Source organism: Pseudorca crassidens, chromosome 6 (assembly GCF_039906515.1).
Source record: "Pseudorca crassidens isolate mPseCra1 chromosome 6, mPseCra1.hap1, whole genome shotgun sequence".
NCBI classification, from domain to species: Eukaryota; Metazoa; Chordata; class Mammalia; order Artiodactyla; family Delphinidae; genus Pseudorca; species Pseudorca crassidens.
The window spans coordinates 14,526,886-14,550,178 of NC_090301.1; the positions used below are offsets into that span (position 1 = coordinate 14,526,886).

General features: G+C 41.3%; 1 protein-coding gene across 1 annotated transcript in view; it reads left to right on the top strand.

Annotated features, from left to right (window-relative positions):
- Positions 1–23,293, top strand: part of AP1S3 (adaptor related protein complex 1 subunit sigma 3) — a 55,353-nt gene that overhangs the window by 28,649 nt on the left and 3,411 nt on the right. The window contains exons 2-4 of the mRNA XM_067740410.1: positions 8,363–8,541; positions 10,407–10,515; positions 19,413–19,550. Of these exons, the coding sequence (XP_067596511.1) occupies positions 8,363–8,541; positions 10,407–10,515; positions 19,413–19,550 (426 nt within the window). The remainder of the gene's footprint in view (positions 1–8,362; positions 8,542–10,406; positions 10,516–19,412; positions 19,551–23,293) is intronic.

Sequence of the window (23,293 nt, forward strand, 5' to 3'; positions counted from 1 at the left end):
GGCATATAACGAGTTTGGAAAAACTAAAATTTAAATTTCCAGGGAACTCCCTGGTGATCCAGTGGTTAGGATTCAGTGCTTTCACTGCCAGGGGCCTGGTTTCAATCCCTGGTCGGGGAGCTAAGATCCTGTAAGCCGTGTGGTACGGCCAAAAAAAAAAAAAATTTCCAGCACGCAACTAGTTTGTTTCAAAGGGTCACTAAGTTAGAGGTCTAGCCAGTTGTCAGTGAACCTTTGTCCTAAGAACACGAGTACATGACTTCTGGGAAACTTTGTGGTCTGACATCATCTTCTTATTTCCACCTGGGGCATGCTGGTAACATCTATAATAAAGGTAGATCACTAGAAGCTTAAGCAAATGACCTTTTTAGAGAGAAGGAAACTTGGCTGTGGAAGAGGGAACTGGAGCCCAATGCGAAGGTGACTACATGAGGCTGGTGAAGAAGCAGTGGATATCCCTTCTCTCTACATTCTGGAAACCCCTCTGATTGGGGTTCCGACCAAAGGGAGATGCACGAGAGGCAGCAACCTTGGAGGGTTGGTCTTGTCGCTTTCTGAGCAGGCTTAGAGGAAGGAAATCAGGCTCATTGTTAAAGGGATCATTCCTACGTGCAAGTATAAACTGTGGGACCCCGAAGGAATGAGTGCCCAGACCAGTTGTGGGTAACATTTTTTACAACTGATCTAGCAGAGAGAATAGGGCAGCTGGAGCTCTTGTTTTTTAAATGCTATTAAGCTCTTCTGGCCAGAGAACTGTTAAGCCGGACAGGATAAGCTGCCAGAAGGTCTGGCAAATACAACAAGGGAGAGTTGAGTTTATTGCATCTGGAGAAAAGTAATCCCAGTTACAAGCATATGATCCCAATAAAACCCCAAACCGCAGTGTTCTCTAACCCTTATAGAAAACCCAGTTCTCTACTCAGAATATTAATGCAGGGCTGGTTGCCGTTTCTCAAAATTCAACACTTCCACCAATATTTACTAAGTCCCTGTTATGAGCAAAAAGTGGAGTTAGACATGATCCAGGAAGAAACATGCAAAATGATAAGAGAATTGAGAAACCCATGGTATGAAAAGAAGTTTCAGAGGTGAACGTCTTAGCTGCACAGGTGATAGCTAAGGGGGATGTATAGTGAATTGTTAGTACATGAAGGATAGGTACAGAATCTGCAAAAACTTTTTAATCCATCCTCTCTTTTTAAAAATTATATTAGGAACAGTAAAATTCTGGTCAAATGTTATGTGCTTGAAGTAAAATCAGGACATAAAATGTATTATTCCACCTGGAAGCTAGTAAACTAATGGCACTCTTATTCATGAACTGGTACAGGTTGAAAACTAAAACTGCCTCAGATAAAATCAAATGAGAGCTCAAAACTGATAGTTTAGAATAGTTACCGTATTTAAGGATTTTTCCCTCTAAATTTCAGAGTTTAATATTAGGAGGGAGAAGGGAAAATATCTCAGAATATGTTTTTTTTTAAATAAATTTATTTTTTATACTCACTCTGGCCTTTCCTTTCAGCATCATTTTGCTTTGGGTTCCCTGTGCCCTAGGTAACCATATCTAACTCTTTTCTACGCTTTGCTCAGAGACGTCTTACAGCGGCTTCCTAAGAAAGATATACTGAGTGCAAATTTCTTTATCTTTCTCTCTTTATTTTTAGTCTTTGCAAGTATGAAAATTCAAAGGTCACTTCCCCTCTTTCACGCGATTGATAATTTGTTTGGGTGTAGGCGTGTAGTCTTCCAACAAATGCAGGTGAGGAGTCCAATGCTCTTTTGTTTTGCTTTGTTTTTTTTAAATTTTTATTTCTTTATTTATTTGGTTGTGCTGGGTCTTAGTTGCGGCAGGTGGGCTCCTTAGTTGTGGCACATGGGCTCCTCGTTGCGGCATGTGGGCTCCTTAGTTGTGGCATGCAAACCCTTAGTTCTTCCTCTCCGTTATCTCTGTTGTAACTCTCTGGATTTTGCACCTTCTGGGTTGACTCCTTAATAGTTTTATTTTTTCCTCTAATTTTCCATCTGTTTTTCTGTTTGTTCCGATCTCTTGGAGAATCCTCTGACTTTATTTTGGTTACCATACTTTTTAATTTGCAAGAGTTTTCTCTCTTTTTCCCCCAATAGAATGCTGTTTTTGTTGTATTGATATAGGAACTCCATCTTCTTTGAACTCTGAGCATATTCATGTTCGTGTGTATGTGTGTGTGTGTTAACAGTTTGTCCTGCTACATGCTTTCTTACTGTATGCAGTGCTTACTTTTTTTCTATTTGTTTTTTTCAGTCTCTTCCTTTGACATTCGAGACTATTCTCAAATGTCTGGTAATCCTTGGCCTCTGCTCATATTTAAAAGTGGGTTCTAAGATGCTAATAGGCAGTTCTGAGGGCATCGTCAGTGGCCTGGAAAGCTCCGTTGTTAGTACCTAGAGGTCTTTTCTCTGCCATTCAGTGTCTCCAGAGAGGAATCATTCCATTTCCGGATTAGGAGATGGGTTTTTTTATACAACAAATTTGGTGGTAGAGGTGCAGGAACATGTTTCTTTCTTAGTGAAGATACATAGATAGCTTTGCAGGCTCTGAATTACGTTTAAGATCCAGGAGGGTTGCAGGTGTCTCTAAATATTTCTTCTTACGGTAAGATCTCTGAGAGCCTTAAGTAGAGAAGACATATGGCATTGCACGAATTTGAGCTTCTCAGGTTGAGTAAACCGCGCCTTGTTTGGGTCATCATTGACAGCTGCTTGCTGTCCATTACTGACTGGGGGCCAGAGGAAGCCGAGCTAAGAGGTGCTTCAACTGCATGACCTCCACTACATTTCTGCGCCCTTGAGTAAAGCAGCTGGGAACTTACTGAGGAGTGTGTGTATGTGCACGTGTGCTATGTGTGTACACACGCGTCAGTGTTCTCACTTAGCTGTAATCCCCTGGAAATGCCACAGGTGGTCCATGCCAACCACTCTGTAGGTAGACCTTTAGCCAGTGTCCCTGTTTTTAGAGCTTTGTGGAGCCATGGTACCCACAAGTGCTGCCCTCAGGCTTTCTCTGGGAGCGTGGCTGGTTTGTCTTTGTAATCTGCCTCTTAAGCTACGATTTTCCTTATTTTGCTAGGTTAGTCATCACTCTTCTGTCTCCTTCCATCTTCCAAAGATTTGTTGAAATCTCTTGGCTGCTATCACAACCCCTGTCATTCTCCTAGTCTTTGAGGGTTAATGCATTTAAGAAAATTCTACTATTGTCATTTTAGTGGCATTTTGGGAGGTAGAGGAGTTAAAGCCCTGTGGTTTAATTCAGTATGTTTACTTTGGGTTTTTGTTTTTGTATTCTTTATCACGATTAAAAGCGCTTCAAGGTAAAGAACCAAGTTTTACGTTGTAGGTTCATAGTGCACAGAGTAGGCACTCGGTAAATAGGCGTTGCGTGAATAAATGATCTGTGCTCTAAGGTCTCTAAAATACAATTAATTCAGCTGCCAATGTGATTATTTCCTCTGCTATTGTCTCAGGTTAACCTTGAATGAGGGAGGGGAGAGCTCGGTGAAATCAGATGCCTACCTAAGGCCAGAGCATTTGGGCCAAATGTAAGAATTCAGGCTTGCCCATCACAGTTCGTTGGATGTTATGGTTGTTTCTGGAGTTGGCATTTCCCAGAAGAGGATTACCAATCAGCCTCTCCATTATTCCTTTCTTGCCAGCACTGTTATTGAAACAAAATGCCTGGGTGTTCTGAAGTCAGTTGAAGTTTGTTTATGACATCAACTTGAGTTGAAGTTGGCTCTTTGTAAATATTGGGAAAAAAATCCAAACCCTCCCAATTGCCTGTTTCTCATACTCTCAAGCTAATGCTAATCAAAAATGGTATTTGATTAACCTCTTGAAACATATTATCCAAATATGCCTTGAATGACTAAACTGATAAATTGGATACAATTAATTGCTCGAGGTGATGAACTCCTGTGAATCACTACAGTTCATTCCGCCAGTTTTCTCATGCTACACTGTTAACTCTGGAGAGGCAACAGACACCAGACACACAGGAGCGAGCTACACTTCCCCCTCAGAGCAGAACTTGAGAGAATAAAGTCTGTCAACACTGTCTTATGCAATGCAATTACTGGATAAACTTGAACCTGTTTGTTACTTCTTTTGAATTTGAAACACATTTTTGTATTTTAAATCGCTTCATGGATGTGTGTATTATGTTCCTGATCATCTTTTCTCTTTGAATTCATTGTTAGAATGAAAAAGGGTTATTTGTTTATTTTCTACCTTGTTGAGCCGTTTAAGAAGGCAGGCACTTGATCTTGAGGGAAAGTTGCAGTAGAAGGAATAGAAAGTAATCCATAATTAAACGCAGCAATAGTTCCAGCCACTCACTGGAGCTCCTTGATCTGAGCTCCATAAATTAAAAGTGACGTTTATCTATGAAGTAATCCTGGAGGAATTGTAACAATGATGGTTTTGAAATCTGATAATAGAACCAATAAGAAGACATGAAACCAGGGTAATTTCTTCTGGAAAGAAAGGACTCCAGATACACTTTAAAGTCTGTCTTCAAGTATTTGAAGAGTTTCTTATTATTTCGAGGGTAGTGATATATTGTCTTTTAATCTGCTCTGTGGATAAAATCAGGGAAAATCAGTTTAAATTGTAACAGAAAAGATTTAGGTTAGATGTGAAGAAGAAAATTTTCTGACAGGAAGTGCAAAGTAAACACCAAGAAAATGTGTGGATTTCATTTCTCTAGCAAAGGTCTGACCAGTCACTAGAAATGGGATCGAATAGTCTTAGCCACTGGTGATAATCCAAAGCTGAACCTTGTTCTCAAGATCCTGAGGTTTTATTATTATTATTCTATTCCCATTCAATTGTGTACTTTGAGAATGTCACTTTTTTTTTAAAACATCTTTATTGGGGTATAATTGCTTTACAATGGTGTGTTAGTTTCCGCTTTATAACAAAGTGAATCAGTTACACATATACATATGTTCCCATATCTCTTCCCTCTTGCGTCTCCCTCCCTCCCACCCTCCCTATCCCACCCCTCCAGGCGGTCACAAAGCACCAAGCCGATATCCCTGTGCTATGCGGCTGCTTCCCATTAGCTATCTACCTTACGTTTGGTAGTGTATATATGTCCATGCCTCTCTCTCGCCCTGTCACAGCTCACCCTTCCCCCTCCCCACATCCTCAAGTCCATAGAATGTCACTTTTATGATGATCTCTTCTTGGAAGCAAAAAATACCTTTCTCAATATGATTCTTAGAAAGCGGTAGCTGTGTTTCATTATTGAATTATCTATACCTGTGCTGATAGTGAAATGTGTATTTAAGAAAATGCTCTGTTCTAAGCAGATGCTTACAATTCTGGACTGAGGGTGATTTTTCTTAAAGCTGCTAGTTGAGCAGGGCTTTTTAACTTGCTTTCTTTTCACTTGCCATGTCTTGGTTTTCAAGTCCTTATTAACAGATGTCTCCTTTCTAAGAAAGAATGTAGTTTATTAAGAAGACCTCAAATTCTATATGTTGGGGTAGGGGATGCTCTGAGGAAAGAGCCTGGTTTCTGTTGGTCTTTGGATGAGTTTGTATGATTTGTGCTGTGACATTAAGAGCCAACTCTCTTTAATAAAAAGAGTTGAATATTTTATTTGTAGAAAGTTTTAAAATTGTAATTATTTTGGCTCCTAGTATATATTGTTCCCTCCATGATACAATTAACCTCAATAATGAATTTTATTTTTTTTAAAACAAAACAAACACGTGACAGAATAAATTATGATTCTAAACTTGATCTTCTCATACTGTGGATTGAGAAAACTTAATCTCGTAAAATAAAGATCAGACCATCTGACAATTTCTGAAAAACAAATCTTCCGTACCTCCCAGGCTCCACAGTAAATTTCTACAGCGTCTTCTATTCATGTAAAGCTTTCAAAATTCATTGAAATAGGAATGTGCATTTCAAATACACACTTTGAAACTTAATTGAAAATAAAATCAGGTTTCTTCCTAATGTGGTCAACACACTATTTAAATTGTAAACATTTATTGTGATGCCCAACTGTATCTTGAGATGGTTGACTCTAAAACTCTCAGCCAGGTATCCCACAAGGTGGAGTAAAGAGCTTACATTTGAGACTTAGTTTGAACTTTGAGAAAGGTGCCAAGAATGCCCAGTGGGACAAGGACCGTCTCTTTAATAAATGATGTTGGGAAAACTAACATCCACACACAGAAGAATGAAATTGGGCCATTATCTCACTTCACGTACAAAAATCAACTTAGAATGATTAAAGACGTAAATGTAAGGCCTGAAACTGTAAAACTATTAGAAGAAAACCTACGGAAAACACTTCTTGACATTGATATTGACATTGACGTTGATCTGGGCAATGATATTTTGGATACGACTCTAGAAGCACAAGCAACAAAAGCAAAACTAGACAAATGGGATTGCATCAAACTAAAAAGCCTCTGCACAGCAAAGGAGACAACAAAGTAAAGAGACAACTTATGGAATAGAAGAAAATTTTTGCAAACCATACATCTGTTAAGGGGTTAATACCCAAAATGTATAAGGAATTCAAACAAGTCAATAGCAAGAAAACAAATTATCCAATTTAAAAAAAAATGGGCAAAAGACCTGGATAGACATATCTCCAAAGAAGACATACCAATGACCAACAGGTATATGAAAATATGCTCAATATCACTAATCATCAGGGAAATGCCAATCAAAACCACAATGAAACATCATCTTATACCTGTTAGAATGGCTATTATCAAAAAGATAGGAGATAAGTGTTGGTGAAGGTGTGAAGAAAAGGGAACCCTTGCACACTGTTTGTGGGAATGTAAATTGGGACAGCCATTATGGAAAATAGTATGGAGGCCCCTCACACAATTAAAAAATAGCAAAACCGGGCTTCCCTGGTGGCGCAGTGGTTGAGAGTCCGCCTGCCGATGCAGGGGACACGGGTTCGTGCCCTGGTCCGGGAAGATCCCACATGCCGTGCAGCGGCTGGGCCCGTGAGCCATGGCCACTGAGCCTGCGCGTCCGGAGGCTGTGCTCCGCAACAGGAGAGGCCACAACAGTGAGAGGCCCACATACCGCAAAAAAAAAAAAAAAAAAAAAAAAAAAAAAAGCAATACCATATGATAGTACTTTTGGGTATATTTCCAAGGGAAATCTTACTTCTGGGTATATTTCCAAAGGAAATGAAATCAGTTTCTCAAAGAGATATCTGCACTCCCATGTTCATTGCAGTGTTATTCACAATAGCTAAGACATGTAATCAACCTGAGTGTCCATTGACAGATGAATGGATAAAGAAAGTATGCTGTGTGTATGTGTATACATACGTACATGCACATACAATGGAATATTATTCAGCCTTAGAAAGAAGGAAATCCTGTAATTTGTAACAATGTGGATGAACCTAGAAGACATCATGCTAAATGAAATAAGACAGGCACAGAAAGACAGATACTACATGATCTTACTTATATGTGGAATCTAAAAACATCAAACTCACAGAAGCAGAGAGTAGAACAGTGGTTACAAGGGATGGGGAGGTGGGAGAAATGGGGAGATGTTGGTCAATGGGAACAAAGTTGCAGTTATGTAAGATGACTGAATCTAGAGATCTGGTGTACAGCATGCTGACTATAGTTTATGATACTATATTGAATGCAGGAAATTTGCTAAGAGAGTATATTTCAGGTGCTGTCATCATACACAAAAACTGAGAACTGTGTGAGGAGATAACATGTTAATTAGCTTGACTATAGTAATCACTTCACCATGTATGTGTATACCAAGCCATCATGTTGTACACCTGAAATATATATATAATTTTTATTAAAAAATTAGAATATGGTCCCCTTCTAGTTTTCTCACTTTTCCCCCTTGCTTCATCCTTATTTCCTTCTCTTACTTCTCTTCTTTATGTCTATATTATCATTTGGTTTCTATACTTGTGATATGAAGCAAGAGTATAATTTTTAAAGTAAATCTTTCTACTGTTTTTAACTTTTTTTTGGCTTGTGAAGGAAGAATTTAATATTTTCTCAAAAGAGTTCTATTCTGCCTTGATATATTTTTTCTCACTATGAGGTTGTGACTCGTAAAAGAAAACTTATCTCTCTCCTATAGTATAAATAAGCTATGTTTGTGGTGTGTGCATTTCTTTGTTCTTTTGGGGTTAAATGTAATTGTCAGAGGGGATAGTTTTCATGCTGGTAATTATTTTTTTCCTCGGTTCAGAATAATCCTTTGTAAACCCTGCTGCTGTATTTTAATATCTATGGTAGAATGATTTGGCTGACCAAATTCTGTTTTTTTTCTCTCCCTTTATTTGTTCTAGATTCATTTCATATTGCTCTTCAGTCGACAAGGGAAATTACGGCTGCAGAAATGGTACACTACTCTCCCTGACAAGGAAAGGAAAAAGATCACCCGGGAAATTGTTCAGATTATTCTCTCTCGTGGTCAGAGGACAAGCAGTTTTGTTGACTGGAAGGAGCTAAAACTTGTTTATAAAAGGTGTGAGTAACTTCATGAGAACTGAATTTCTTATTACTCTTTGGTTTGTTGAGTCCTGAGCATTTTAGATTGCAACACCAATTCTATCATTTACTGAAATCTTTGAAGGCTGGAGGCCAAACGTTTGTACCAGTAGACTAAATAGAAGAGAACTCTCATTTATTGAAAGGCTTTCCATATGCCAGGATGGATTCTAGATACTTAATTTATGTGTTGATAATGTACACATGCATTCAGGAAATTATGAGCATCTATTGTATTTCCAGCGCTGTTCTAATGACTGTGCGTATGGTAGCAAACAAGACACAGAGCATTCCTGCTCTCTTGGAACTTATTCATCTGTTAAGCAAACAAAACAGTTTCAGTTAGTAACAAATGCTATAGAAAAAAGGTTAACATGATAGAGAGATGGGCAGCTCTTTATTATTCACGTTTGCAGATGAGGAAACTGAAGCTGCAGAGAGTTTAAGTAATTAGTCCCCAGTCACAGTAATTGAGTGGTAATCAGCAGAGCCAGGATTCAAATCCAGATTTTTCTGACTTTAAAGACTGTGTATCCTCTCTTTACTGTACCTACTTGCCATGGCAAGACCATACTAGAAAGGGACCTCAATTTCTAGGTGAGGAAACTAAGGCCCTGAGAGGTAAAGTCATTTTGCTCATAAAGACCCAGATAACTGATGCCTAAACCAGGACCAGAACACAGCCGATCTGGCCCTGCATCCAACATCATACTGCAACTTTCAGAGGGAAAACACACATTAGAAAGGCTCTCACAAGGTGTGTTTATAAAACTGGAAGGGGAAAGACAGAGGTAACATCAAAGGCTGTATTCAATGGAGTAAATTACCAGGAAGTGCCTGGACCAAGCTTCTCTTGCTGGGCCCAAGGTCAAAACTTTTCGTACTAGCATCGTGGGAGACGTCAGCAAAGGCCCTTATAGCAATAAGCATCCCAGGGATAGAAAGACAGAGTCCCAGGAAATCCTTGCCGACAAAAGGCTTGTCCCTACTCTCTGCCTGGTTTCTACAACTTGGGGTTCAATTGTGATTTAAACCATTACCTGAAGAATAGGCTTCAGCAGTTCTCTCAACAGCTATCTATAACTACTGGGTCAACAACGCAGACTCAGTACCTGCCTTTGGGAAGCCATTGATTTAGTGGGGGAGAGACAGGCCATGAAATACGGAATGAAGAGCTCTGGATGCTCTGTGAAGGAGGCACAGGAATGCATACCAGGGGCCTCCAGTGCAGTCAGAGAGGACAGAGGTTTCCTGGAGGAAAGGACATCCGAGCTCCGAGCTACAGGAGAAGGAGGAGTGAGCCACGTGTATGGGGTGAGGAGGGTATTAGGCAGAAGAAACACACATGACGGGGGGAGGACTTGATAAGCTGAGGATGGGAGGCACACTACAGTACAGTATGAAGTAAGACACACTATCAGTACAGTATGAAGAGACACACTACAGTATGAAGTAAGAGGGTGGGCACGTGGGCCCATGGGCCCCTTGGTCGGGGCTCTGGAGTTTAGAAAGGACAATTCACAATCCAGGGAGGGGCATGAACAGGCACCCTGATTCCCATGGGTCAAAGGACTCTGTGTCCCCTGATCACAGCTCCTTAAGGTAAAGTTTTGAGGACCTTTCACATAATTAACAGAAATAACCCAATCCCCACCATATTTTTTACATATTCTATTTTACATTTGGGGAGGCTATTGGATATGATGAATAATGATTTCCCTCTTGGATGTGGACAGGAAGAATCCCTGGAGAGGAAGCGGTAACTGCATATTCATGGAAAAAACCATCTTCAGGTTGTGTAATGTGTCATTATATTTTATATTATCTTCTTTTCTTTTCAAGGTATGCTAGTTTATATTTTTGCTGTGCAGTAGAAAATCAGGACAATGAGCTCTTGACACTAGAGACTGTGCATCGTTATGTGGAGTTGCTGGACAAATACTTTGGAAATGTAAGTGGTGTCCTGGTCTGTAGAATGAGTCCGTCTCCACCCCAGCTCCGACTTCAGTTCTGTCTGTTTTCATATTCCTTCTCTCTCTCAAGTCTAAAATATGAACTGCATTTGCGCCGAGAATCAGAATGCAACGCTTTCCCCCTTTCCTGTAATTCTTAGTAAATGGAAGACCCAGAGCTTTCCAGAGGAAGGTGGTGTGTGTATGTCCAGACCACAGCCACACTAGACACTAGAATTTAATTGTGAAGGATTCCTTGATATTTTGTCCTTTACTCCCCACTGACTGTCTTCTCTTTTCTGTTGTGCCTTTTTATCCTCTCTCTGGCTTCTTTTACTAAGCTCCAAGGGTTCTTTAATATTATTTATACATAAGAAAAAAAAAACAACACCAGACAAACAAAACCAAAATCCTTTTCCTTCACATTGCTATTCAATCTCCATGCATTTACTGCCAAGCAATACACTCTACGAGGTGCCCTGATCCCCAGAACACATTCACTCTGTGGCAGCTTACGGCTTGGCTTCACCTTTACTCCTCCAGGGAAATCATAATGGTCAACACCAGCGATGCTGCTTTAATCTTCACCTGCCTTAACCTCTCTGCAGCACTGGACCCTTGCTCAGTGCAATGCTTTCTTTAAATCCGCTCCTCTTTATTTTGCCCTGACACTGAGTTCTGCTAATTCTCATCCTGTTGTTTTGTTTTTTTGTGTTTTTTTTTTTGCGGTACGCGGGCCTCTCACTGCTGTGGCCTCTCCTGTTGTGGAGCACAGGCTCCAGATGCGCAGGCTCAGCGGCCATGGCTCACGGGCCCAGCCGCTCCACGGCATGTGGGATCTTCCCGGACTGGGGCACGAACCCGTGTCCTCTGCATCGGCAGGCGGACTCTCAACCACTGCGCCACCGGGGAAGCCCCATCCTGTGTTTTTGAAGGCCCCAACTTGGTCTCTTCCCCAGCTCCCTCCCTCCCCCTGCCCTCTATATGCCCTCCTGCTCCTTCTTTCTCCTCTCCTGTGTGTCTACTAGACTCTGTCTCCTGGAAATCCATCACCAGATGACTCTTCTTCACTTTGCTGATGACGCTGTTCACTGGGCTTCTCACGCTCACCTCAGTCTTAATGTGACACGAACTGAAAATTAGCTTCTGAAAACCTGTTCAGTCGTGTGCTTGAAATTATGACATCCTAGGATCTCTCAATGCAGAAGGACGGTGTTCCTTACATATTTCTCCACCCTTTACTTAAGTCTGCCTCTGTCTATTCAAATTGGATGAAAATTCATCTCCTTTCACTCTCACTAGTATAGTTTTACTTGGGATTACAGTTTTGCTTTTCCTTTAAACCTCATCTCTCCCCCTTTCTGCCTCTGGGCTCATCTCTGCTTGCCTTTCCTGGCCTGTTTGTTAGCATTGTCCTTCCAATGCACAGATCTCTGGTGACATTCGGTCACTCTCCTCCATCTTTAATGAATACAATTCAAATTTCTTAGCTTGGCATTTACTCATTGTAAACGTTGGTCCCAGACCACTGCTCCAGCCTTCTCACTTCTCTGTCTTTTTATCCCTGACATATCCAGTGCTCCAGCAACGTGGAGCAGCCTTGTATTATCCTCAACTTGTACAGGATTTGCCTGACCACCAAATTGCGAGTATCTCGAGATCATGACCTGGGACTTATTTGTTCGTTTTTTCAGCCCTTGGAACCAGCTCTGGGCCAGATTTTAGAGAATGTTCCAGAAATATTTTATCTAGTTCACAGTCTCAAGAAATGAATCAGTGGATTAGGAAAATGTTTTCTTCTCAGTAATACTCTCTTCCCTATTTCCTGGCTCACTAACGATTTTTTTTTTTTTTCTTTTTTGCGGTACGCGGGGCTCTCACTGTTGTGGCTTCTCCCATTGCGGAGCACAGGCTCCGGATGCGCAGGCTCAGCGGCCATGGCTCACGGGCCCAGCCACTCCGCGGCATGTGGGATCTTCCTGGACCAGGGCACGAACCCGTGTCCCCTGCATCGGCAGGTGGACTCTCAATCACTGAACCACCAGGGAAGCCCTCTGAAGTTTTTTATTAAATGCTGTTAAGAGAATTTGCTTTCCGAAGAGTTTTCTGTACTGTATTCTATATAATGGATTGAACAGCAGTTGAAGTATTGGTTAAGGTTTTGTCAGGTTTGTTGCAACAGTTTTCACAAGGATGAGTACCTGAAAGGTTTCTGAAATAATTTTCCCTCCCTCTCTTTGATTCTTCTTCTTTTTTTTTTTTTTTTTTTGTCTTTGTAAGTTATGTTGTAAGACCTAAATATTGCTTCAGAGATTTCAGTTTGTTGGTCAGCGTATAGAAATAATAAGACAGGGCTTCCCTGGTGGCGCAGTGGTTGAGAGTCCGCCTGCGGATGCAGGGGACATGGGTTCGTGCCCCGGTCCGGGAAGATCCCACATGCCGCGGAGCGGCTGCGCCCGTGAGCCGTGGCCGCTGAGCCTGCGCATCTGGAGCCTGTGCTCCGCAACGGGAGAGGCCACAGCAGTGAGAGGCCCGCGTACCGCCAAAAAAAAGACCATTTTTCTTTTGCTCTCTCCTGGTTCACCAAGTTTATTTTCATTTTTTTAAAGAGAGATTTGCAAATATATAGTGGCAAGTTTTCAAACCTGAGATTATTTAATTTTATGCTTTCAGTTTTTCAGAGGAATTCTGACATTGCAGTACATTCTTTTGAAATAAACTGCAGACTTGGCCTTCAGCAAAGCCCTGTAAGAGTTCTCCTGAGGCCCAGAGATTCCCATAGCCTGCCTTTCCCCCCTCATTTCCGCACTCCGGTTTGACCTGTTGTGTTTTCTTAGATTTATCCAACTGTGGTCATGTGAATTGGGATTGAATTTTCTCTCAATCTTATCTGACCAAATATCAGATATTTCAGAACACACTGCTTTCTCAAGGGAATCTGAATCAACTTCCCTAATTCTAAGCCCAGTTAAAGTGTCAGCAGAATCAGGATGCATTCCTATTTCTCTAATATTATTAATTTTTCATCCTGTTTTGGCATACCTTTAGAAGCTCTGTCTTTGTCATGGACCAAAATTTAATTCACTAAAAAAGTTCAGTGAATCTTTCATTAAGCTAAGAGCAGCTAAGAGCAGTTCAAGCCTCTGTGCCCAGTACATGTTCAATTCTTATTAATTAACTGTGATGAGTAAGCCCAGCAATACTGATTCTTATGACATTCTTATGACAATTCTTATTGTCTCAGGAATGATATCTTTCTCTTTGGTTTTCTTTTGCTCTTGTGTTAATCCTGAAGGTTTCCTTGAATTTTGCCCTTATGTTATCCCAGGAAAAAACTCTGTACTGAGTTTCTCGTAAGACTAGAAAATATTACCTTCCTACGACAGATAAATCCAAATCCCTGGCTCCTAATTTATTTATTTATTTATTTTTAGCACTTTTCAATTCCCAGGAGATTTACAAGGATTAACTAGTTAATCTTTCGGTCTTCAGGAGGTAGCATGAAGCCCAGTTTATAGAGGCTAAGAGGCAATGCCTCAGAGTCTCAGAGTAGATAAGGGTCAGTTTGAGGACTTCGACACCTGCCATATTTTCCCATTACAGGCTGTTATGTGAGGTTTTACTGATGCACCCGGACGGTGCAGAGGTCGCTGTGCTGGAGAGGTTCTGTCTTTTTTTTTGTTTGTGTTTTTGCAGTATGCGGGCCTCTCACTGCTGTGGCCTCTCCCATTGCGGAGCACAGGCTCCAGATGCGCAGGCTCAGCGGCCATGGCTCACGGGGCCCAGCCGCTCTGCGGCATGTGGGCTCCTGGACCGGGGCACGAACCCGTGTCCCCTGCATTGGCAGGCAGACTGTCAGCCACTGCACCACCAGGGAAGCCTGAGAGGTTCTGTCTTGATTCAGGGAGTTTTCTTGTTGTCAGGGGAGGGGTGCTCTATGTCCTGCTGGATCCTGGTGTCAGCTGGCTTTCTCAACAAACCCATGATTTGACTCATCATAGATCTCTATTTCACAGATAAGAAAAATGATATTCAAAAAGTTGAATAGAAATATTTACTCTGCTAATGTCATGGGGGCTATCATGAGGATCAAAGGCAGTATAATTAACAATACTTATAAACTGTCAATTGCTATGTAACTGTACTTTGCATTATTATTTTATACATCCTTTTATGCATTTGCTGTACGTAACTTGAACTTTTTGTACTTACTTTAGAACAGAATTCAGTAAGGGAAGGTCCTTCTTAAATTCTATCCAAAAAGATTTAGTTATTTAAATGCCAGAAATAATCTCACTACACCATGTATTATGCTATAACAGAAGTCCCTCAAGCCAAATTATAGTAAAATTGTAGTAAACACAAGGCTAGGAGATCAAAAGTAACATTAAATTACCACTGTGTTTTTCCTTTTATAAGCTTTCTTCCAGAATAGAGAGACATGAGAAAATGAGAAAAAATAAGGAAAGAGGCTCATGTGTTTATTAACACAGAAGCCATGTGCTTTTGTGTAATTAGATGGAGTGCAGTCATCTGAGCATCAAGGGTACATTTCTGATATACTGGGGCAGCGCCCTGAAGGTAGAATTAGAAGTAGTATTTGAGTAATTAGACAGTAGCTGAAGAAATCTACATTATGTCTCAGGTTCTGAGGTGTTTTCTCTTCTTACTCTCAGGTACAATAACCCCTCGGGGTTAGACTCAATAGCAAATAGAATAGTATTTTGAAGTTGCTGTATATGAATGACTTGCTTGTTTGTAACATTCTCTATTCGGCCAGTAGAACTTGTGTAGCCATTTCCCTTATGATCTGGAGATAGTAACTGTATAATCAAGGGGTGTGTGTGTGTGTGTGTGTGTGTGTGTGTCTGGCTTTGCATATTACCTAACCTTATCCCTTATCCCTACCCCTTGAAACTAGGTGCAGTAAATTAATTGCCCCGTGGCCATTGGCGAGCCCTACAGCCTTGGGGATGGCTTGCTGCTAGGAGAGTGGAGAGTGGGGTATGAGAAGTTCCCAGAGAACTTGCATTAGTATCTGTCAAGTTCATTTTGCAGGATTCTGGTTGCTCGTTTCTTCTCATGAGGTTCCTGTCTGTCCTGGATTCCTGGTCTACACCTTCCTTGAACTCTGGGGTTCCCCAGCTCTTGCTACTATAAATCCTGACTTCCCACCTCTTCTGATCTCTGGTAACTGCTTACTTCTTGTACCTTCTTTAATGTGCATGAATGTCTAATCTACTGTGCTTTCTTTCTGTTTATCTATATTGTTTAAAATTGCAAAATAATACATATTTTTACATATCCTTCTAGACATATACAGTTTTTTAAATTAAAAAATGATATTGTATTATATATATTATTCTGCAACTTTCTTTTGTTCCCCTTACCAGTCTATCTTAGAGCTATTTCCATGTCTATCCATGGAAATCTACTTCATTCTTTCCAACTTTATGCATGGAATTCCCATGGTATATAATACGATACACAATAGGGGTAGACCATACTTTATTTAAGCAATTCCATTATGGCTGGATTTTTGAGTTGTTTCCAATTTTTATTATAAATGATGCTGGCATCATCCTTATTATTGATATATATTATTATGCCCTGGTTTGGGTATAGCATAGGAATAAATTCCTTGCGGAATTATTGGCTCAAAGGATTTGTTCATTTAAAACTGATGGACACTACAGTTTGAGCCTTCAAAATGCTTGTAAAATTTACAAATTCCACCAACAGTGAGTGCGAGTACCTATGTATCCATACGCTTAACCAGGAATGGATATTATCTCTTCTTAATAGTCAGATGGTCATTAATTCAATTTGCATTTTTCTGATTACTAGTGAGGCTGTATATATTATTAGGTGTGCATTGGCCTTTTGCATTTCTTGCCTTGTCTATTAATTGCTTCTTGACAGCCTTTCTTTGATTTTTTATGTTGTGGTGTTTGTCTCAGGGATTCGTGAGAATCCTTTCTATATCACGGAGACTATGCTTTCCTTTCTGTTATATATGTTGCAAATATTATTCCCAATCCATTGTTGTACTTTTAACCTGTACTCTGATCTCTACCTTTTTGCCTGGGAAGCTCACTTCTAGTCTCATTCAAATTTCTGGAGTGAGTGTTCTAGAAATAAAAGGGTTTATAAGCTGAGAATATTTCCTTTTATGATGCCATCCTTTTTCTGATGGTTGTTCTCCAGAGGGAACCCTAAAGTTCTGGGGAAGTCCTGGATTATAGTATCATGTCCCAGTGAATAGACTCTTATTTTCAACTGGTTTTACACATATATGTGTGTGTATGTGTATGTGTGGAGAGAGAGAGAGAAAGAGACGGACCCTGTAGGGAGGGGGAAATTAGCTGTGTGTGTGTGTACACACACACACACACACACACACACACACACACACTTGTTGATTTGATGCTGTTTTCTAATGAATGAAGGGACCATGCCCTTTGCAGATTCATTAGATTAGTTCTTCTTAGGCGGCCATTTATCACAGTGGTTTTGTACTTATTTGTTCTTATGCTTCTAGATTCAGTTGGATCTGTCAATATAAACCATTTTCCTTGGAGAGTCTGCAAGTCTATTGACCTAAATCCTAAGTATATGGGGCAATTTGTTAAAATATTGACATCCATTGTATGTCAAGTCATAGGATTGTCGATCTGGGAAGCGATTCGTCCCCAGCATCATAAAAATAAGGCCTGTATGGTGGCCGACTCACTCATTTATCCTGAGAACATTTATTGCATCCTGCTATGTGCCAGGTTCCAGAGGTATATGGATGACTAAGACAATTTCTGTACCTGAGCTCACACTACAAGGGGAAGTGATTGATAAGTAAGCGTATACTTGGGCACACAAGATGTAAGAGAACACGAAGGAAGTGATGCAGAATCTCTATGTGAGAAAAAAGGATTTGGGGGAATCATTGTGCTCATACCTTTTGAATTTTGCCTTGAAAAATGAGTCTGATTTTGCCAGCAGAATAAAGGAAAAGACATTTGGAACATTCCAGGAATTTCTGGAATGTGCGAAGGGTAAAGGCATGAAAGAAAGGGGTGCGTTTGTGGAATGTGTAGCTTTAGCATGGTGTGGGTACCAGCACAGGAAGCCAGAGAGCTGGGCTGTGAAGATTCCTACATGCCATGCTGAGGAATCAAAACTGTCCTGAACAGAAGACCTCACCCAGGAAAGGACCCAGATCAGCATTTTAGCAAAGTGCTAGTGGTCATTGGCCTCACGTGGGTAGACACCACCTAGAAAGTCACTGCAGCACCCCAAGCGAGAGACGTTGCAGGCCTGAGTAGCGGCGAAAATGGACAAGAGGTTAGGGGTTTATTTACAAGATGGAATCCATAGAAATTGGTGATCAAATTTGAGAGGCATGAGATCAAGGGGGAGAGAGGAATGAGAGGGAGGGGAACTTAAGCTGAACTGTAGAATGAATTAGATTGAGCCACGAGATAGAGCTTGCAGCTACTAAGCAAAACAGGGACTAAAGGGAAAAGAATATGCTTGATTCAGTTTGGAATACGGGGATGTAGACTGAGGAATATCCAGGCAGAAATTTCTGGTCAGTGGATGAAAATATTGGATTAGCGCTGCAGAGAGAGATCAGCCCTAGATAAAGATCTCACTTCGTTAAGCCACCTGCATGGAAGACCCAGCTGTAGAGCGTCAATGAGATTATCTAGGAGAATGTATGTGTTGCAAAGAGAAGAGGCTCTCTTGGGAAGCACCAGTCTTTAGGAAGAAGGTGGGTCCCTAGAATGTAAGCAACCTGCTGCAGAGATGTTTGTTTTGCCGATTGATGTGTCCCAAGCATTTTGTAAATACTTCTTAAATGAATGCAAGTTTCTGGGGGGGGAGATAAATCATCCAAGGAACCTGAGAAGGACCATCAGAGATGGAGGAGGAAAACGGGCACTGAGTGGTATTGCCAACATCAGGGCGTAAGCAAGAGCAGATTTTCAAGCAAGGGTTGGGTGAAGTGTATCAGATGCCGCTGAGCCATCAAGGTGGGAGAGGACTGAAAACTTTCAGTGAGCAGACCTTCCGTAAGGTATGGAAAGCGAGAGTTGAGGAATATGTGAGAAGGGAAACAGCCGGGATGGTGCCTGAGTGGCTGTCTGGTTGAAACATTGGAATTGAGCCTTATTTGCATTATGGGGAGTGGTCTTGCTACTTGCTACATTTAACCAAATCTATCAGACTCTGCTTTGGTCTGTGACAGTGGTAGCGGTTCTCGACGTGTGGTCACCACACCAACATCATTAGCATCACCTGGGAACCCATGAGAAGTTCAAACTGTCGGGCTTTACCCAGACCTACTGAATCGGAAACTCCAGGGTAGGGCCCAGTAGTGTGTGTTTCAATGAGCTTTCTGGGTGATTGGGATATACTCTGTAGTTTGAGAAGCACCGGCCTGGGACATAATTTTGAGAAAAAATAACACAATTGAGCTAATTTGCCTCTGAAGAATGAGCTTCTGAGAGTTTTAAAGCTAGGAGCCAAATTTACAGACCAGAGGGCCGGAGCAACGAAGCACTGCCCTCGTGTCTGAAATGCAGTGGCGGCTCAGCTTTTATCTGTGCGGACGGAGAGGTGAGCTGGGCAGCTTCACTCCTGGACTGAGTCTCAAATTTCCCGTTGTGACATTAAACAGTATTATCTAAGGACATGCTCAGCTTTAATAGAATGTGGTTTTACTTTTATTCAGGGCCTGGATTTCCATAGTTCTACTTTTCTGGCTTTAAAATACCATCTGATATTTTTATCTTTGGTGTGCCACATGGGTGTCACTGTTGAAAAGCTTGAATCACTGGCCCATGTTTCCCCTGATACTACTGCAAGTTTATCAAAATATTCATTTTTGTCTTACCAGGTCTGCGAGCTAGATATTATCTTTAATTTTGAAAAGGCTTATTTTATCCTGGATGAGTTTATAATCGGTGGAGAAATTCAGGAAACATCCAAGAAATCTGCTGTTAAAGCCATTGAGGATTCTGATATGTTACAGGAGGTCAGTACACAGTTTCTCATGCCCTGGGAAAAGATGATGGTGGTGCTGTGATGGCGATGGTGGTAGTGGTGGTAGACTGACTGACACTTACTGGGTGTTTACTCTGTGCTGGGTACAGTTTTTATTTTTAAGGTAAATTCTTTATTTTTTAATTTTTATTTTATTTTTAAAATTTTCGGCTGCATTGGATCTTAGTTGCAGCATGCGGGATCTTTTGTTGTGGCATGTGCGCTCCAGAGCGCATGGGCTCTGTAGTTTGCAGCACGCGGGCTCTAGTTGAGACGCGCAGCCTCGGTAGTTGTGGCGCACAGGCTTAGTTGCCGCATGGCGTGTGGGATCTTAGTTCCTCGACCAGGGATCGAACCCGAGTCCCCTGCATTGGAAGGATTCTTTACCACTGGACCACCGGGGAAGTCCCAGGGTGCAGTTTCTAAGTAAGTTACGTGTATTAACTTATTTAATTATCACAGCAACTCTAAGAGGTAGGTATATTGTTACCCTCATTTTAAAGATGAGTAAACTAAGACACAGAGAGGTTTAATGACTGCTCAACGTCACACAGCTAGTAAGCATGGAATAGAGATTTGAACCCAGGTAATTGGGCTCCAGAGTCTTTGCTCTTCATGTCTGAGCTTTTCAGTGAGGATACCACACTATCGAAAAGGGATTACATACTTGGTGCTATTCTTTTCAAGAATAATTTTATGGGAGGTATAAAAAGCCTTTCATTAAAATATCTGTGCTGCCCTGGGAAAGGAGGAGAATAGTAATACATCATTATTTTACTTGCCAGGGATACTAGAGCTTTATTATTGAAGATGGCGATCATCATATTAATTAAAATTTCCTACCTTCCTGGGAGGCTGTACGTGTGCTCTTATTTGCATAAATAAATTGGGAATTCTGTGGCTTGCTTGTCAAGGGATAAATGGGCCCTGCAGCAGCCATTTGGTCATGTTCCTGACTCTGTGATACTTATATAAAATACACTGGGGCTTTTCTTGTAGATAACAGTCCAGATTTGCATTGTCCCTAATATCGGAACGTACCTACATTAACCCCTTCAGTCCTCCCGTGGGCACTGTGAGAAAGGGTGCTTCACCCAACTGAACTTTGCGCTCGCAAATGAGATGATCTGATCAGCCCCTGCTCAAGCATGCCTTTGCCGACCTGGTTTCTACCCCAGCTCTGCCACCTCTAGGTTCTTCTTCTCACAGCATCATTGAATCTATCTTTCTATTTTCATGATAGCTGGTCAGAAGATTCCAGAGCATTATCAAGTGTCTTCTAAAAATTGGCATTAAAGCCATTCTTGCTGCTGTTTGGAAATAAGAGCCTGCTTCAGTGACTAAAACATTAGACATGACTTCCGAGCAACAGTTTTGGCACATCTTTGAGCTGATTACTAGCTCCTGGCCATCTAGGGAACCAGTCCTCAGGTGAATGGATACCGAGAAAGATACAGGGTACCCCTGAGCCTCTGTGCTTGCCTGTTAGGAAGCTGATGCATTTATTTCTAGATGTGTTATCACCTCAAAAAAATGCATTTAAACTTTCTGATGTTCACTTGGCTGTCTCCAAATGACACAGGAAGGGAATTTTACAAGGTACTTGAGAAATCAGTGGTTTGGAAATTCTCCATTACCTTTCTTAAAATATGCCAGCGGGTTATTTATAATTCTATCCTCAGGGTCCTTACTGTGGAATCATGTTATAGGAGAAACAGGATTGAACAGGGTCTTGGGCACTTCAGTAATTAAAGCTCCTTGAATTAGGGCCAAGATACACCTGGGTTATTTTGAATTTCCCCTCTGTAGGAAGTAGAATTTTAAAGGGCTTGCGGGTTATCTGGTGCTTCTAGTTCCATTTAAATCTGGGAAACAGGTATTGCCTGCTATTTCAAGAGAGAGGCCTTTCACAATTAAACATTAATTGGTCATTCCCTGGTGTCGCTGGTGATTGAGTGGAAGGTCTTGATAGGTGGGTCTCGGGGACCCTCCATTTAGCTGCCGTGTCCCCATAGTGAGCAGGCAGTATCATGACTGCCCTCTAATCTTTCACTGAATTCACAACACCTGCCAAATAGAAACAGTGTTACCAGTGTTCTCTTGGGATCTGGTACTTCAGCTAAGTCAATGAACATCTGGGGAGCTGGTTGAAAAATTGACTTTGTATATATGGTTTGCTTTGTGTATCTGGTCAGAGCAGTTGAGCATATGAATAGGCACAAGTAATATAATTGCATAAAGAGAAAAAATGATTGCTTTCTTTTTTCCCTGTCCTTTGGACCTGAGCATGTATTTGTATTGAATACAAACTCAGTTGCTTAAGTTTAAGGGAGGCCTTTGTAATATTGCTTTTACTTTTAGCACAACTGAAAATCTCAGAGTAGGCCCTGAACTCTTCCCTGACCTCTACCCAATAAAACTTTTTTAGAATAAAAAAACTGTCTCTACATTTTTAGTAAGCAGATACGTAGTCTTAAAGCCCTAAATGCTCAGAGCTTATTCTGAGTGTACCGGGGCTAGACGTTGATAATATGGAAAGAAAGGAACAGTTTAATTGGTTGGGGATGACTTTAAGAGGTACCTTATTTTGAAGGTACCTGTGGACAATGGTGCAAAAATGATTAGAAGGAAAAAGAAACTCTGAAATAAGGTAGTGATCCTTAAATACAGAGGTTGCAATTCTTGGGATCACCAGTGGGGGCGACAAACAGAAGATGTTCCGACCACAGAATAAGAAAGCAAGTTAAGAAGGGAGGGTCAAATGGTACCTCATTAGATCAAGCAATAGGATACCTCATATGTGTATGTGCGGATTCCTGAGAACCGGCTAGGTGCACCCCAATACTGTCACCCTTAAAAGCACAAACCATGTTAAACAGCTATTGCATTGTGGTTTAACCAGGTTAAAATGCAATAAAAACTCGTAGCATGCATAGTGTTGAATGCACAAGAAACACTGCTGTGCTGGATAGATAACTGGGGTCCCAAGATACCCTAGTCCTCTTGTGAAAGGCTAGGGCAGACATCTTTAAGTTTGTGCCAGCCTTAAATGTCTGTTCCAACCTTTAAAGGGGCAAGCCCAAGAAAGTACCAACCTCATATGTCATTGGCTCATGTAACTCTACGTAACAGCACAGCTCAGAAAGGGCAGCCCGTGCAGTCTCAGGCAGGTTGACTTATCCGGTGGTGTGAAGCAGTGCCAATAGCTAGAGACCAATGAACTGTGAAGCCAGTGAAGTGACAACTCCAGGACCTTTCCTGGCCCAGATCCCGTCTAAGGCTGCAGGCTCATATGGTCAAATTTGCAAAGGTAAGATAGCTCAGCTGCAAAGAATTTGTGGCCATCTAATGAATATGTAAGATGTTATAGAAGTGTGTCAGGCACTTAGTGAATGAAACCATTCTGCTATTGTTCTGGATTTTGTGATATTTGTAATTTTTTTTTTTTTTTGCGGTACGTGGGCCTCTCACTGCTGTGGCCTCTCCCGTCGCGGAGCACAGGCTCCGGACACGCAGGCCCAGCGGCCATGGCTCACGGGCCCAGCCGCTCTGCGGCACGTGGGATCTTCCCGGACCGGGGCACGAACCCGTGTCCCTTGCATCGGCAGGTGGACTCTCAACCACTGCACCACCAGGGAAGCCCCGATATTTGTAATTAAAAAAAATTTGTAATCTACTCTCATTTTTTTCTCATTCTAAGTAAATTCATACCCAATTTTATATTTGTAATTTTGT